Source organism: Hylobates moloch, unplaced genomic scaffold (genome assembly GCF_009828535.3).
Source record: "Hylobates moloch isolate HMO894 unplaced genomic scaffold, HMol_V3 SCAFFOLD_23, whole genome shotgun sequence".
NCBI classification, from domain to species: domain Eukaryota; kingdom Metazoa; phylum Chordata; class Mammalia; order Primates; family Hylobatidae; genus Hylobates; species Hylobates moloch.
The window spans coordinates 23,089,455-23,105,678 of NW_026652298.1; the positions used below are offsets into that span (position 1 = coordinate 23,089,455).

Sequence of the window (16,224 nt, forward strand, 5' to 3'; positions counted from 1 at the left end):
CATCAAAGTTGCAACAAAGAAATAGAATGACTGGTTAAGAAAGAGGTAAAAATTAATAAGAAAAGAGGAAAGCAGCAAAATAATAGACAAAGAGAATTATCATTAGTAATTTGCCACTCTGAGTGATAGCATTTCCAATTTTTAATGAGTATGTATTCAATCAACACGCTACACACCTGTAATATTGTATCCTCGCTAAGAATAGGCATCATCTTATTTTTATTCATTTGCTCTTGCAGATCCTCTCTGAGCTTAAATCCAAGTTGAATCTCAGGAGAAGGCATGCCTAGAATGAAACATAATCATAAATCATTTGCAACAGTTTTATTGCTCTGCTTTGACAATGGCCCATGAATTTTATAGGCATGCAAAATGTTATCAAGAATCATCTAGTATATCATAATTTCTTTTTTTATTTCTTCTAAAAAAAACGGGATATATGTGCAGAACGTGCAGGTTTGTTACATAGGTATACGTGTGCCATGGTGGTTTGCTGCACCTATTGATGTGTCCTCTAAGTTCCCTCCCCTCACCCCCCAACTCCCAACAGGCCCTGGTGTGTGTTGTTCCCCTCTCTGTGTCCATGTGTTCTCAATGTTCAGCTCCCGCTTATGAGTGAGAACATGCAGCGTTTGGTTTTCTGTTCCTGTGTTAGTTTGCTGAGTATGATGGCTTCCAGCTTCATCCATGTCCCTGCAAAGGACATGATCTCATTCCTTTTAGTGGCTGCATAGTATTTCATGGTGTGTATGTACCATACTTTCTTTATCCAGTCTATCATTGATGGGCATTTGGGTTGGTTCCATGTCTTTGCTATTGTAAATAGTGCTGCAGTAAACATACATGTGCATGTGTCTTTATAGTAGAATGATTTATAATCCTTTGGGTTTATATCCAGTAATGGGATTGCTGGGTCAAATGGTATTTCTAGTTCTAGATACTTGAGGAATCCCTGTACTGTCTTCCACAATGGTTGAACTAATTTACATTCCCACCAACAGTGTAAAAGCATTCCTATTTCTTCACAGCCTTGACAGCATCTATTGTTTCCTGACTTTTTAATAATCACTATTCTGACAGGCATGAGATGGTATCTCCTTGTGGTTTTAATTTGCATTTCTCTGATGATCAGTGATGTTGAGCTTTTTTTCATAGGTTTGTAGCATATCATAATTTCTTAACTGCCACTTTTATGTGTTAATATTTTTTAATTATTAAGAGGAAATACATATACTACACTGAATGAAATAATACTTGATATTTATTTGTCTCAGGATGAATAAAGGCAATCAATATGCATAGAAAGTACACGGACTTAAACACCACTAGAATAACTTAAAAATTCCTTTTTAAATTCATTTTAGATCGTTTTTTGAAACTCATAATACTAGTACATAATCCAAAAGAGCCACAGTTTTTGTTTCCAAAATGGCAAACTGAGCCCATATTTTTTAACCTTCCAAGTTCATAGAAAAATATGCAAAGAAATTACTAGATTTTTGGTTTTTGAAAATCTGAAGCAATAATGGAAAGTAAAGGAATATAGAAATATACCCCCTATAGATCAAAAGATGGGAATGGATTCAAGGAAACCCAAACAGTAGTAAACAGCTTGTTATAGACTGAATGTCTGTGCACACCCGCCCCAGCCAAATTCATATGCTGATGCCGTAACCGCCAATGCGATGATATTAGAAGGTAAGATCTTTGGGAGGTAGTTGGGTTTAGATGAGGTATTGAGGGTGAAGCCCTCATAATCCCTCCTGAGATTAATATCCTTATAAAAAGAGAGAGAAAAACCAGAGCTCTCTCTCCCTGAGCACAAAGAGGAGGTCATGTGAGCACACAGCAATGTAGCAGCCATCTGCACAATCCAGGAAGAGGGTCCTTACCCGAACCAAATCTGCCAGCACCTTGATTTTGGATTTCTCATCCTCCAGAACTGTGAAAAATAAATGTCTGTAGATCAAACCATCCAGTCTATAGTATTTTGTTATAGCAGCCCAAACTGACTAAGACACAGCTTATCACACAACACAGGAAAAGGAAGAGATAACTCAGAAATAACTATATATATACACATTTCTTCCATTAGAATTCCAGAAAACCACCCAGTTCACAGAAAATCCCACTAACAAAAGTTGGAAGAAGGTAAATTGGAAGAACACTGTGATTAAACTGTCATACTGCATTGAGCTTGCTGTTTGTACCAAAGAAACTTAGGATGAATGCTGTGGCCAATTATGCTGTATAACAGGATATCTTCCCTACCATATATAGAAATATATTATACTAAAGCTAAGGATGATAAAATAATGTAGTGATGAAATAGTCACAGAAATAGTCAAATAGGTCAATGAAACAAAACAATGAGTAGAAAATGGACATACATACACACATATATATGGAAATTCAATATATGACAATGGTATTTTAAACCGGGGCAACAAGATGGATTATTCAATAAATGATATTGGGAAAATTGGTTAACCATTTCAAAAAAATAAAGTTTGAGCCCTACCTTTCCCATATGCCAAAATATTCCAAACATTGAAAATATAAAAGCTATAAATATAATCAATGGAAATAAAGATTAAAAATGTATCTTTAGGGTTTTGAGGTCACTGAAGTATTTCTAAGTCTGATAGAGAAAGAAGAAACCCTAAAAGAGAAGACCAACAGCTTTTACTACACAAAAACTTAAAATTTCTTCACTGCAAAATATATCATGAATAATATTAAAAGATAACCAGAAAACTGGGTAAAACTATTCACAATATATATGACAAAGATTTGCTATCTTTAATATATAAAATGCTCTTACAAATCAATAATAGAATGAAAATAATTTGGAGACAGATGCAGGCAATTCACACACACAAAAATTATTAATTATCAATATTAAAATAGGCCTAACACTGGTATTCCTTGAAAATGCAAACTAAATCAGATACTTTTTATTTGACATAGACTGAGTTATTTCCTGCATTGGTTATAGGGAGAAGGAGACATCTTTTTAGGGGGACATATATGTCAAGAGCTGAGCACAAAGTTTTAGAGCACAAAGTTATTCTAAGGAAAAAATCAGAAAAGCAGGCAAAAGTATAAGTATTAATATATTCATATTTTGTAATAGTATTGAAAAACATTAAATATCATTAATTCATTAAATAAGGTACATTCATACAATGGAATAATACATAGCAATGTAAAAGGATGAGATAGACTCCAACATGGACCTAGTATCTCTTTTGTATACCAGCAGCTGGAGAAACTCCAATGATTGCCATGGTCAACAAAATCCCCAAGGACTTTTTGTTGACCAATGAGTCAATACTGAGAACAATGACCATATTAATTTGAAAATAGTAGGCAGGATGATCATACAGTACAGTTTAGGATTAGGAGTCATATACCACTTAGTAAACTAATGAAAGCCTATTGTGAATGACAGAGTTTGTCAATGAGACAGATCAGATTCCAATTTGACAGGCAACCAATAACACAAACACAAATGGTGGATGAAGATACAACTGATGTGTTCCAAGAACAGATAGGAGGTGTCTACTTAAAAGAAAATCTAAGACTCTGACATGTGGTTTCATGTGAGACCCAGCACATTGACAGCTGTGGTGGCTATGGTGAGAAAGGTGCAGAAGGCCTTCTGCTTGAGAAAGGTAGAGGGAAAAGTAAAGGGGACTTTGTCTTACACCTTAGGTGTGAGTTCAGCCACAGTGGGTAGAGCACCAGGCAGGCTTTTGGGATCACTGATTCAAGAAGGCCTTGAACAGCATTTCTGGACCTGCCCTGGGCCAGAGGCGAGCCCACTGCTCTGAAGGGTGGGTTCCAGACCGGACAGCATTCACCACAAGCTGACTGAAGAGCCCTAGGGCATTAAGTGAACACTGGCAGTAGTCTGGCAGTATTCCTCTTGGGCCTATGGTGGTGATGGCCACGGGGTGAGGCTCTCCTACCTATGGAAAGGGGAAGGAAGAGTGGGAAGGACTGTGTCTCATGGTTTGAGTGCCAGCTCAGCCACAGTAGAATAGAATACCAGGTAAATTTCTAAGGTTTTTGATTCCCATCTCTGGCTCCCAGACAGCATCTCCAGACCTGCCCGAGGATTTGGGGAGCTCACTGCACTGAAGGGAAGGACACAAGCCTGGCTGGTTTTGCCACCTGCTGATTGTAGAGCTGTAGTGAATATAGGTGGTAGCCAGGTAATGGCTACAGCAGGCCTTGGGCAAGACTCAGTATGGTGCTGCATTCAGGTCTGACCCAGTGGTGGTGGCTACAGGGGTACTCCAGGTCTGTCCCAGTGGTGGTAGCCACAGGAGTACTTTAGGTCTGTCCCAGTGGTGGACAGTATTACCCTGATACCACAGAATGGGAGAAAATATTTGCAAACTATCCATGTGACAAGGAATTAATAACCAGAATACCTAAGGAGCTCAAACAACTCTATAGGAAAAAAATATAATAATCGGATTTTAAAATGGGTAAAAGATCTGAACACACATGTCTCAAAAGAAGACATACAAATGGCAAACAGATATGTGAAATGGTACTCAACATCATGGATCATCAGAGATATACAAATCAAAACTACAATGAAATATCATCTCACTCCAGTTACAAATGGCCTTTATGCAAACAACAGGCAATAACAAATGCTGGTGAAGATGTGGAGAAAAGTGAACCATCATACACTGTTGGTGGGAATGTAAATTAGTACAATCACTGTGGAGAATAGTTTGGCAATCCCTCACAAAAACAGAAATACAGCTACCATAAAATTCAGCAATCCCAATCCTAGGTATTTGGGATTTTCCTTTCCAAAAGAAAGAAAATCTGTATATCAAAGAGATATCTGCACTCCCACTTTTTTTTAGCACTATCCACAATAACCAAGATTTGCAAGCAACCTAAGTGTCCATCAACAGATGAATGCATAAAGGAAACGTGATATATATACACAGTGGAGTACTATTCAGCCATGAAAAAGAATGAGATTCTGTCATTTGCAACATGGATAGAACTGCAAGTCATAAGTGAAATAAGCCAGGAACAAAAATACAAACTTCACATGTTCTCATTTATTTGTGGGAGCCAAAATCACAACAAATGAAATGAACTCATGGAGATAAGGAGTAGAAGGATGGTTACCAGAGACTGGGAAAAATATTGCGGGCTGAGAAGGATGTAGGGATGGTTAATGGGTACAAAAAAATAGAAAGAATGAATAAGACCTACTGTTTGCTAGCACAACAGAGTACAGTCAAAATTAATTAATTGTACATTGTAAAATAATAAAATATAATTGGATTGTTTGAAACATAAAGGATAAATGCCTAAAGTGATGGATATCCCATTTACCCTGATGTGATTATCACGCCTAAATATCTCATATACCCCATAAATATATACACCTACTATGTACCCACAAATTTAAAAATTAAAAATTAAAAAAAGAAAGAAAACCTGCTACTTGACTCCATAACTCCATTTTTACAGACCAGAAATACATTCTCAACTAGAAAACAATTTCATTCTACCATATCCTAATATAGTATAGTTTTCTTTATTCTTTCATTTTCCTTTCTCTATTCCTTTACTGCAGAGGTCCCCAATCCCTGGACCACGGACCGGTACCCATCTGTGGCCTGTTATGAACCAGGCTGCACTGCAGAAGGTAAGCAGCACGCAAGCCAGCATTATCACCTGAGCTCCACCTCCTGTCTGATCAGCAACAGCATCAGATTCTCATAGCAGTGCGAACCCTACTGTTAACTGCACATGTGAGGGATCTAGGTTGCTCACTCCTTATAAGACTCTAATGCCTGATGACCTGAGATGAAACAGTTTCATCCTGAAACCATACCCCCAACCGCCATCCTGGGAAAAATTATCTTCCATGAAGCTGGTCCCTGGTGCCAAAAAGGTTGGGGATTGCTGCTTTACTGCACATAAAGTAACTAGTGTATGTACACAAACATATTGCATTCTTTTGTTTTACTATATGGCCAGTGAAAGGTTTTGATTGACATCAAATGAAGTTGGGATGGAAAAAAAACCCTAGTTCTGTGAAAATACCCACTTTCTCCATTAGTAGCATGCTCACTCAGCTCTTACCTTTATAATTCAGTAAGTTATTTTGCTCTATTTTAACACAAAAAATAACAACATAAAAATCCCTGCATGCTTTGACTGGAGAATTTTAATGTTTTTCATTTATCTTTGCAAAACCAAGGACAATTTTATAACTTCTTTGTACGTAGCTGTTGAATGTAGAACAATCTGTCATTTAGTAGAAATAAATGAGTCTAAAAAATGATTGCTAGATAGTTTTCCTTGTGAATCATGGATCTTGTGCTTAAATAAACTTCTTTAACATGAAAGTAAATAAACAAAAGGTTGAAGTAAATAAATATAGACAAGGAAAAAACATAGAGTATGATACCAACTATGAAAAACGATATTTATAGTGGCATACAAAAGATTAGAAGGATATACAAATACTAAAGACTGGAAATCATTGGGAGTAGAATTATAGGGAAGAGTAAGGAACATGACCTTTCATTTTCTACATGATATAATTTTATATTTTAATATTTTTAATAACTAGCGACATAGTAAAGATTTATCCATTTGGAAAAGAAAATAAAAAAACTTGGTTGGAATATTGAAACAGACCTCTAACTCCTTTCTAGTGGTACTTTATATATCATTAAGAAGGCATCCTGGAGATCAATATTACACACTGTCCCTTCCAATTACATGTGAGAAAATGCACTCCAAGATGAAACTGTAACTACCTACTTAGGTATCAGGTGAGATGATGTACAGTGAAAAGACTGTGAGCCATAAATACACAAAAGTTAGAAAACCTTCGTGGGTGTTTAGGAATTTTTTTTTCTATTTCACACTTATTTCCAGACATCCTCCACAAAGAGATTTTTTTAAAGGCTCACAGGAAGAAATCATAAAGAGAAACAACCTATCATTTAAGCAACTACTGCAGAATTGGTCTTTCTGAACAGTGACTATTAGTGATAGATTTTTCTAGAAATGTTTAAATGAACCTAGAAGCGGCCTCAGGAAGTTTGGTGAATTGGTAGAAGAAAGGCACGTTTACAGTGCATATTTACTAAGGATGTGTGTGCCCTAATTTTAATCTAGAAAAATAAGACTGGTTATTAAAAAGTATTATTTACTTTTACAAATAGATAGGTTCTAGGGCTAGGCTAGAGATTTGGAAGAGGAAAAAGGCTATATGGGTGACACTTCAATACCTCCGTTGCCCTTTCCAGGAATCTTAAGCATCTTCTGGAAGCTATGATCCCCAGTGCTGTCCCTAGTCTAACACACCCTAATAAACTAAGTCTGTGTAAAATTAAGGGACAAGACTAAGGATGAAAAGAGAAGTTAATGAAATGGTGATCAGCAGGTCCTTGAATAACTTCATGTCAACATTGATTTTAAAAAATCAACTCATGCCTGTAATCCCAGCACTTTGGAAGGCTGAGGTGGGCAGCTCATGAGGTCAGGAGTTCGAGACCAGCCTGGCCAATATGGTGAAACCCCGTCTCTACTAAAAATACAAAATTCAGCCGGGTGTGGTGGTGCGTGCACATAGTCCCAGCTACTCCCGAAGCTGAGGCAGAAGAATCGCTTGAACCGGGGAGGCGGAGGTTGCAGTGAGCTGAGATTGTGCCACTGCACTCCAGCCTGGGCGACAGAGCGATTCCCAGCAAGGGCCACTGTCTGTAGAATTTGTATGTTCTCCCCATGTTTGAATGGGTTTCCTGCAGGTACTCCAGTTTCCTCCCACATCCCAAAGATGTGCCTGTTAGGTTCACTGGCAAGTCTAAATGGCCCCAATACAAGTGCGTGTGTGTGTGTCTGTGTGTGTGTGTGTGTGCGTGTGTGTGTGTGCGTGCAAACATTCTTCAATGGACTGGCCTCCAGTCCGGGGTTGGTTCCTGCCTTGAGCTCTGAGCTGCCAGGATAGGCTTCGGTCATATTCAACCCTGAAGTGGAATAACTGGGTTAACAATTGTGTTACTTGTTTGTATTAATCTTTCTTAAATGTATGTATAGCTCACATTTATTTCAATGTTTACTATCAGAAGTGTTTTGGTGTTTGTTTAGAAGTTCAGTGATGTTCTTGTGACCAGAAATATGCTATAGAAACTTAACTGTTATTTATATCAATTAGCTTATGATAAAATTGGTTTCCTTATAATTCATTTTGCTTAAAGTCTCAGTTTCCAAGAACCTATCAATGACATTAAATGAGAACTTACTGGGAAACTAAAAGGACTACTTAATGAAAAGAATCATTCTCACCTTTGCACATTCCTCTTGTATCAGGATGCAGACTGAACTCAGATTTAAGAGATGTGTCTTGATCAAACAGCAACCTTTCAAATACCAAAAGGGAAGGCAGAAGTTGTTAATGTGTCTTAAACAAAGACTAACATTTTAACCATCATTTTTATTATACCAAAACTTGCTAAAATTCTTAGTTATACCACTATTAATCTTTCTATTTCAAAGTGTTATTTCAGAAATGTACATTTTGATTGAAAACACATCCAAGATGTAAAATAAAGACTCATCATGTTAATTTTACAAATATTCTGTTATTATTTTTTAATATTTGGGGGTAAGGGACAAATATCACTGTCCCTAGTCTAATAAACCTTAATAACTTTTTGAAGAGATAAAATGAGATCATTTGAGGGACCAGTGCTAGTGGGTTTTTTCCCTTCACATTTCTCTATACCAGAGAACTTGAAATTAATATCCCAGGATATCTGAGTATATATTTTCATAGTATGCACTGACAGAATTCCTTTATTTATTTATTCATTTATTTTGAGACACAGTCTCTCTCTGTTACCCAAGCTGTAGTGTAGTGGCATGAACTCGGCTCACTTCAAACTCTGGGCTCAAGAGATCCTCCTGCCTCAGCCTCCCAAGTAGCTGGGACTACAGGTGTGCACCACCATGCCTGGCTATTTTTTTAATTTTTTTTTTTTTTTTTTTTTTGAGCCAGGGTCTTATCATGTTGCCCAGGCTGGTCTTGAACTCCTGAGCTTAAATGATCCTGCCTTGACCTCCCAAAGTGCTGGGATTACAGGAATGAGCCACCACATCTGGCCCAGAATTCCTTTAATTTTTGGATTTACTTCTTAATATGTTCAAGGGAACATCACGATAACAGAGAGAAGACACACAGTCCTTGCCCCTAAGAAGCTCCAAATCTAGTAAGGGATACAGAGCTATGAAAATAAGCATGATATGCCATGAGTATGCTATTAGGCAAACTAAAATATTTATCTTTTCTATTTAAATGGGCAGAAAATGGACAAAAGACTTGAACAGACATTTCTGCAAAGAGGAGATACAAATAGCCAACAAGTACATGAAAAGATGTTCATCATCAGTAATCATAGGGGAAATGCAAATCAAAACCACGAGATACCACTTCATACTCATTAGGATGGCTGTTTATGAAAAATGAAAAATTAAGCCAGGTACTGTCACTCACGCTTGTAATCCCAGCTACTCAGGAGGCTGAAGCAAGAAGATGGCTTGAGGCCAGTTCAAGGCTGCAGTGAGATATGATCAGGCCATTGCACTCCAGCCTAAGTGACAAAGTCAGACACTCAAAAAAAAAAAAAAAACACACACACACACACACACCCAAAACTTTCTAATGGTTCTCAGCATCAGAAAAATTGGCAATGAAAAGGACTCCAATCCTCAACTTTTCTATTATAACACACCCTCTGTGAGAGTGAGTACAGGCTCCTGCTATAAGAAGAAAAGCATTTTCTTGGCTCTTTTCTACTGACCATTACTAAGGATTAAAAATTCATTATTAGAATATGAATTATACCATAGCTATAGTGCATTTTTCCAAGAAGTAAACCATCTATCAATGTTCCTCCAGAAAGTAAAATTATCTATTAATGTCCCTAAAAGGGTAAGTTTACCTCTTAAAATGTTGTGAGGTTTTTTGTTTGTTTTTTTCTTTTCAGACACAGTCACTCTGCCACCCAGGCTGGAATGAAGTGGCACCATCTCAGCTCACTACAACCTTCACCGCCCAGGTTCAAGTGATCCTCCTGCCTCAGCCTCCCGAGTAGCTGAGATTATAAGTGCCTGCCATCAGGCCCAGCTAATTCTTGTATTTTTAGTAGAAACAGGGTTTTACCATGTTGGCCAGGCTAGTCTCGAACTCCTGACCTTCAGGTCTCGACCTCCCAAAATGCTGGGATTACAGCTGTGAGCCACTGCACCCAACCAAATTTTGTGAGTTTTTTTTTTTAATTTAAAAATAACACAAAAGGCGTATGGAAGAATTTTGGGGGAAAATGACACTATTCTATATCTTGAGTGTGATAGTTACACAATTATGTTCATCAAAACTCAGAACCATACACTCAAAAAGGTGAACTTTATGTAAATTCCTCCTTGAAGAGTAACAGAATATGCCACCCCAAAATAAGCCACTATGACATATGGATTACTCTGAGCTAAAGGCAACTTGAAAAACAGCAGATGCTTCCCTTTTTCTTCTTGAAAACAGGAGATAAAAACTCCTATGTAAAAGATGCCCTCCCTGTAGAAGGAGAAAAGAAACATTTCTCAATAGCTAAGAGAATTCTATACAAACAGATCTTGTTAAAATAATTCTTATCTTCCTTTAGCCTCCCTACATAATTTACTTTTCCACAACTGCCTCTCTTTGTTTAACCCAATACAAAAGCACATAGGTTTTGCCATTTCTTTTTTTAATTTTTTCTTTTTCTCTCTTTTTTTTTTTTTGAGATGGGAGTCTTGCTCTGTTGTCTAGACTGGAGTGCAGTGATATAATCGCAGTTTACTGCAACCTCTGCCTTCTGGGTTCAAGCGATTCTCTTGCCTCAGCCTCCTGAGTAGCTGGGACTACAGGTGCATGCCACCATGCCCGGTTAGTTTTTGTATTTTTAGTAGAGACAGGATTTCGCCTTGTTGGCCGGGCTGGTCTCGAACTCCTGACCTCAAGTGATCTGCCCACTTCAGCCTCCCAAAGCGCTGGGATAACAGGCATGAGCTACCATGGCCAACCAGGTTTTGCCATTTCTTTGGGTCTTCATTTCCTTATGAGGACTCCTGTGTCCCATAAAACTTATTTTAAATTTACATAAGTTTTAATATTTAAAGTATTTAATCTATTTCATATTTAATTCTTAGGCTTAACCAGGGCCCTATGAGGGGAAAGGCAGAATTTCTGCCCCTACTAAAATCTTAATTAAAAATAAAAAACTAATATAAATATGTTAATATCCTAATATGTAAACATAAAAATTTAACATTATGCCAATAAAAGTACCAATAAGGGCCGGGCGCAGTGGCTCATGCCTGTAATCCCAGCACTTTGGGAGGCTGACGTGGGGAGATCACTTGAAGTCAGGAATTCGAGACCAGCCTGGCCATCATGGTGAAACCCCATCTATACTAAAAATACACAAATTAGCTGGGCATGGTGGTGTGCACCTGTAGTCCCAGCTACTCAGCAGGCCCAGGCAAGAGAATGGCTTGAACCTGGGTGGATGGAAGCTGCCGTGAGCTGAGATCATGCTACTGCACTCCAGCCTGGGTGATAGAACGAGAGTCCATCTCAAAAAAAAAAATAGTCCTGATTCTTTCCTAAGGAAATTATTTTTAAAAACCCCAACAATTTATGTTTAAGGAAATTATCTCTGAGTTATTTGCAATAACAAAAAATTAAAAACAAACTAAATGTTTTGTTTTAAAATCATATAATGCTTCAATAAATTATCCCTTTATCACAGAAAAATATCAATAATTTAGGGAAGAAATTTAATGATATTGCAAATGTTTAAAAATAATGTTAAGCGAAAACTGTAAACTTGTACAAATTGATTCAAACTTTGTAAAAGAATTATAGGTGCACATACAAAAGCCTACATAGAAAGCTGGAAGAAAATATACCAAAGTCTTAATATAGGTAGAATTAGATCAGATTTCTATCTCATTCATGCTTCTTTTTATTGCCCATGTTTCCTATACTGTTCCTGAATAGACAATATATTTATGTGGTTCAAAATTCAAAAACCAGTATAGACTAGCCATGATTACTCATGCTCATAGTCCTCACTACTCAGGGAGCTGAGGCAGGAAGATCACTTCGGCCTAGGAGTTAGAGGCTTCGGTGAGCTATGATTGCACTACTGCATTCCAGACTGGACAACAGTGTTAAGATCCTGTCTCCAAAACAAACAGTATAATAGGGTATGTAGTAAAATATCTGTCTGTCCCCTCAAATATAAGCTTTCTTTCCCACAGGCAACCAAGGTGTTTGATTGTTTTGTAATCCTTTCAGAGATATTTTCTAAGTGTATATATGTTGGAAGACAGAGGTAAAACTATTTTCTAAAAATAGAAGCACTGTGTCAAAGAGTGTATGTGTTTGTAATCTTGATAATTGAAATTTTTTGAGTTTTGTATTACAATTATGCCTTTCTTCCTCTACAGTTATAAAAGAATCCCTTTCTGCCTTCTTGTAATACTTTTTGTTTTTTTTTTAACATTTACATCTTTGATTCATATGGAATTTTTTTTGGAGTACAGTGTCAAGTATGGATTCAACTAAACTATTTTCTACATATATCCTTCATCATCCCAATATCATTTTTTGAAAAATCCCATCATTTCCTCGCTGGTTTGAGATGCCACCTCTGTAATACACTAAATTCCCATATGTATGTGACTTTATTTTGGGGGTTTTTATGCTGTTTATTGATCTGTCAATTTATGTGCCAGTATCATACTTAAAGTATTTTATATCAGAAAATATTTTAATATCCTATAGGTCATTACCTCCTTATTGTTCTTATTTTTCAGACTTTTCCTAATTGCTCTTATTTATTTTACCATATAAGCTTTGGAATCAGTTGTCTAGTTCAACAGAAAGTCTTGCTGGTACTTTTATTTTTTTATTTTTTTTGAGACAGAGTCTCATTCTGTCGCCCAGGCTGGAGTGCAGTGGAGTCATTTTGGCTCACAGCAACCTCTGCCTATTTCTCATTACAACCAAAAACTCTGAATGATTATTTTTAAAAAACTACTTGAGAACCTTGAAGAGTAAACAATAGCAGGTAGATTGGGGACTGAAGTTGAAATCCGAATAACAACCCATTTATTGATGAGTTTCAGTTGTTTTCGGTTTTGTTTTTTGGTTCTTTTTTGTCTTTCAGCTTTGAACCATCCAGTGGGCACAGACAGTAAACCTATTTTTATCCAGAAGACCAAGGAAAATGACCTCTGCATGCCAGAAGGTATAGGGGAAAGCCCAGGGTTTTATGTTGTTTTCTCTCTTACCTCCCAGCCCTGCCCCAAGGCTGGCCCTAGCCTCAGAGCAGGCACCAACCATGCCACCAACCATGGCAACTGGGGAACTTAAAACTCAAGAGAAAGTGTCTTCCTACCAGAGGAACTGGGAAAAGGGATCTGTATTGCCTGAAAAGTGTGGACAGAATCCCCCTTTTTTCTCTCTTTTCTTAACTCTGTGCTAAAGGCTGTCCCCTTTGTAAGGAACTGCTCTATAGTGAAAAGGCTAACACTCAAAGAAACCTGTCTTTCTGATCATATGAACTGGCAAGTGGGTATGATGAGGAAAGGGGGCAGGAGAATCCTGGAGAAGAGAGAGAGGGAAAGGAGAATCACCTAATTCTGTGTATGATCCAACTTAAGTCCCAGACACAGCCCTGAGCATGTATGAAGCAGACCTAGTGGCCTCATCCCTGCCCTCTTTTCCCTGTGTCTAGCACAGAGAATATGTTAGAGAAAGGTTTTGATAACCTGAAATACCGACTTTTTTGGATTCGTATAAAACTATTCGTTTCCAGTCTGGCAGGGACCAGTTTCCCCATCACACATTCTTTTCTTGAGAGAAACTGTTACCCATTTTCCTAGAACTGAGCTACAAGTCTCTGGAAGCAAAATAAGTCTCTTGAAGCAAAATGCAGTTAAGTTCAGACCCGAGATCTTTTTTGCATGTGCAAAAAGACTTAAAGCCCCCAAAAGGAAAGCCTTTTGAAAAATGCTATAAAGCCACCTAGTACAAACCTCATTCTATCCCTAGCTGGTTGGGGGTAGGTGGGAACAAACTGTGTTTGCTTATTTACAAGCTCTCAGCTCAGGCACGGCTGCCCCACAAGGCTCTGATCCTGCCCACAAGCACATGTTCTGGTCACGATCTCCACTCAGAACTCTGACCCCCTCAGAGGGCACCTGGGCCGCCCTGGCGCGAGGGTTCAGGCACTGTGGCCCTAATGATGGTCACCTTCTCCAGGGCAGCTCCATTTCTTCCAGGTCGCTCTCCGTCACTGAACCCTCTATCACGGTTTCATCACTGTCCCAGTCCGGGGCCTGGACGCCTTCCTCCATCTTTGCCTCACATTCAAAGTCTTTTTTACCCTCCTCTAACTCCCTCTTGCCCGCAAACAAAAAAAACGCTTTGAGGGCCAGGGGAAATTGTGAATTAAAAATAAAAATAATATAATCGCAGCAGGAGCCGGGACTTATCGCAGGGCTGCTGAGGAGGACGCAGGCGGCCACGACCGCGGTGGGGTCGTCGTCTGCGAGGCGGCCCGCGGGTCCCGCCGCTCGTCGCAGGCAGGGGGCAGCCGCTCGCCACACGTCGGAGCCCTGCGCGCGCTCGGCCCCGCCCCCAGCGCCCGCGGCCGGAAGTGGGCGGCCGCGCGCGCGCGCGCAGGCCTGCTCTGGGCGGGGCCTGCCGCAGCGTGTCTTTTTCACGGTTTCTCATTCTCGGTCGCTAGGCGTTGAGGGTACTGGGGTTGCTGCTGCAGAGACCAGAAAGGCAGGCGTGCCGCACCCAGAACTCAGACCGAGCCTACTTAACACTGTTGGCGGGGAGGGTGACCTGCGGTGCACCTGATGCTTGTGAGCCCCAGATACGGGAAGAGCTATCAGCTCCTGCCCGCCCCAGCAGCCCTGGCATTCTGGAGCCAGAATGCGACCTTAGACCTAAAGAGAGTTTTTGCAGCCCACCAAGTGCTTCCTTTCCCTTTAATCCCTTGACAGCTTCTCCTCAAGTGTCCTTTGAGGTAGACAAAACAGATAAGTTTATCAGAAGTTTTAGCTCATCAACTAATCTCAGTGATGTATTGCATTTGTTTTTTTTCTCTCAACAACGCTTTGGTTACCTGAAATACAGATTGTGCAGGAAAGGCAGGATAAATGCTTTGTTTTTTCCCCTTTTATCAATTTTTAGAATGATAGTAACGCCTAGCAACCTCCAAAAGTAGTCAATTGCGTTTTAATGAAGTACTAGAATTTTATATATTTGATGTGTTTCAGTCTAGTTGAACATTTTTAATTCAAACTAATTCAAAACAAAGCCAAGTGAGCTTCCACTTGCCAAGTGAGAAGAAGATTCAAGAAAAGACCAAGTCGTTTTCCCATAGCAAGTGTTTAGTATTCACCTTGGAGGCGCCAGCATCTAGCACATATGAAATCTAAGTTTTGTCATAAATGGATGGAGCTAGAGATCTGACTTCCCAATTCATTGTCCTTTTCACTATATGGAGTAGGTTTGCCATTATTATTATTATTATTTTGTGTTTTTACTATATATATTTAAGCCACTGCTATTTAAAATACTTGATTGGTGATTATCTTCTAAACTTAACTTGAGGCTGGGGGTGGTGGCTCTACCTGTAACCTCAATGCATTGGAGGCCGAGGCAGGAGGATTGCTTGAGACCAGAAGTTCAAGACCAGCCTGGGCAACATGGTGAGACCCCTATCTCTACAAAAAATTTGTTTTTAATTAGCAGGGCATGGTAGCATAGGCCTGTAGTCCCAGCTACTCAGGTTGAGGCGGGAGGATCGCTTGAGCCCAGGAGTTTGAGGTTACAATGAGCTATGATTGAGCAAACGCACTCCAGCCTGAGCAACAGAGTCATACCATGTCTCAAAAAATAAAAAAATAAATAAACTTACTTGAATAAGTAACTTACTTAAATAAAATTTCTCGCCTCAACTCCGTAAATTAGGCAGAACAGTAATAAATATGCAAAGAACTAGACCTCTTTTTTTTTTTTACAGTAGTCCATTTATACCCTACGTGTCTAAATCAGACCTAACTTCCTATCACCTTTCCTGCTCACCCACTGTTTAATTA

General features: G+C 38.9%; 1 protein-coding gene across 2 annotated transcripts in view; it reads right to left on the minus strand.

Moving 5' to 3' along the window:
* Positions 1 to 14,685, minus strand: part of ANKRD31 (ankyrin repeat domain 31) — a 175,456-nt gene extending 160,771 nt beyond the window's left edge. For both annotated transcript variants that reach the window (XM_032144985.2, XM_032144984.2), the window contains exons 1-3: positions 14,363 to 14,685; positions 8,350 to 8,423; positions 177 to 286 (exon numbers count right to left, since the gene is read on the minus strand). In XM_032144985.2, coding sequence (XP_032000876.1) covers positions 177 to 286; positions 8,350 to 8,423; positions 14,363 to 14,466 — 288 coding nt within the window. In that variant the 5' untranslated portion in view covers positions 14,467 to 14,685. The remainder of the gene's footprint in view (positions 1 to 176; positions 287 to 8,349; positions 8,424 to 14,362) is intronic.
* Positions 14,686 to 16,224: the final 1,539 nt, after the last annotated feature.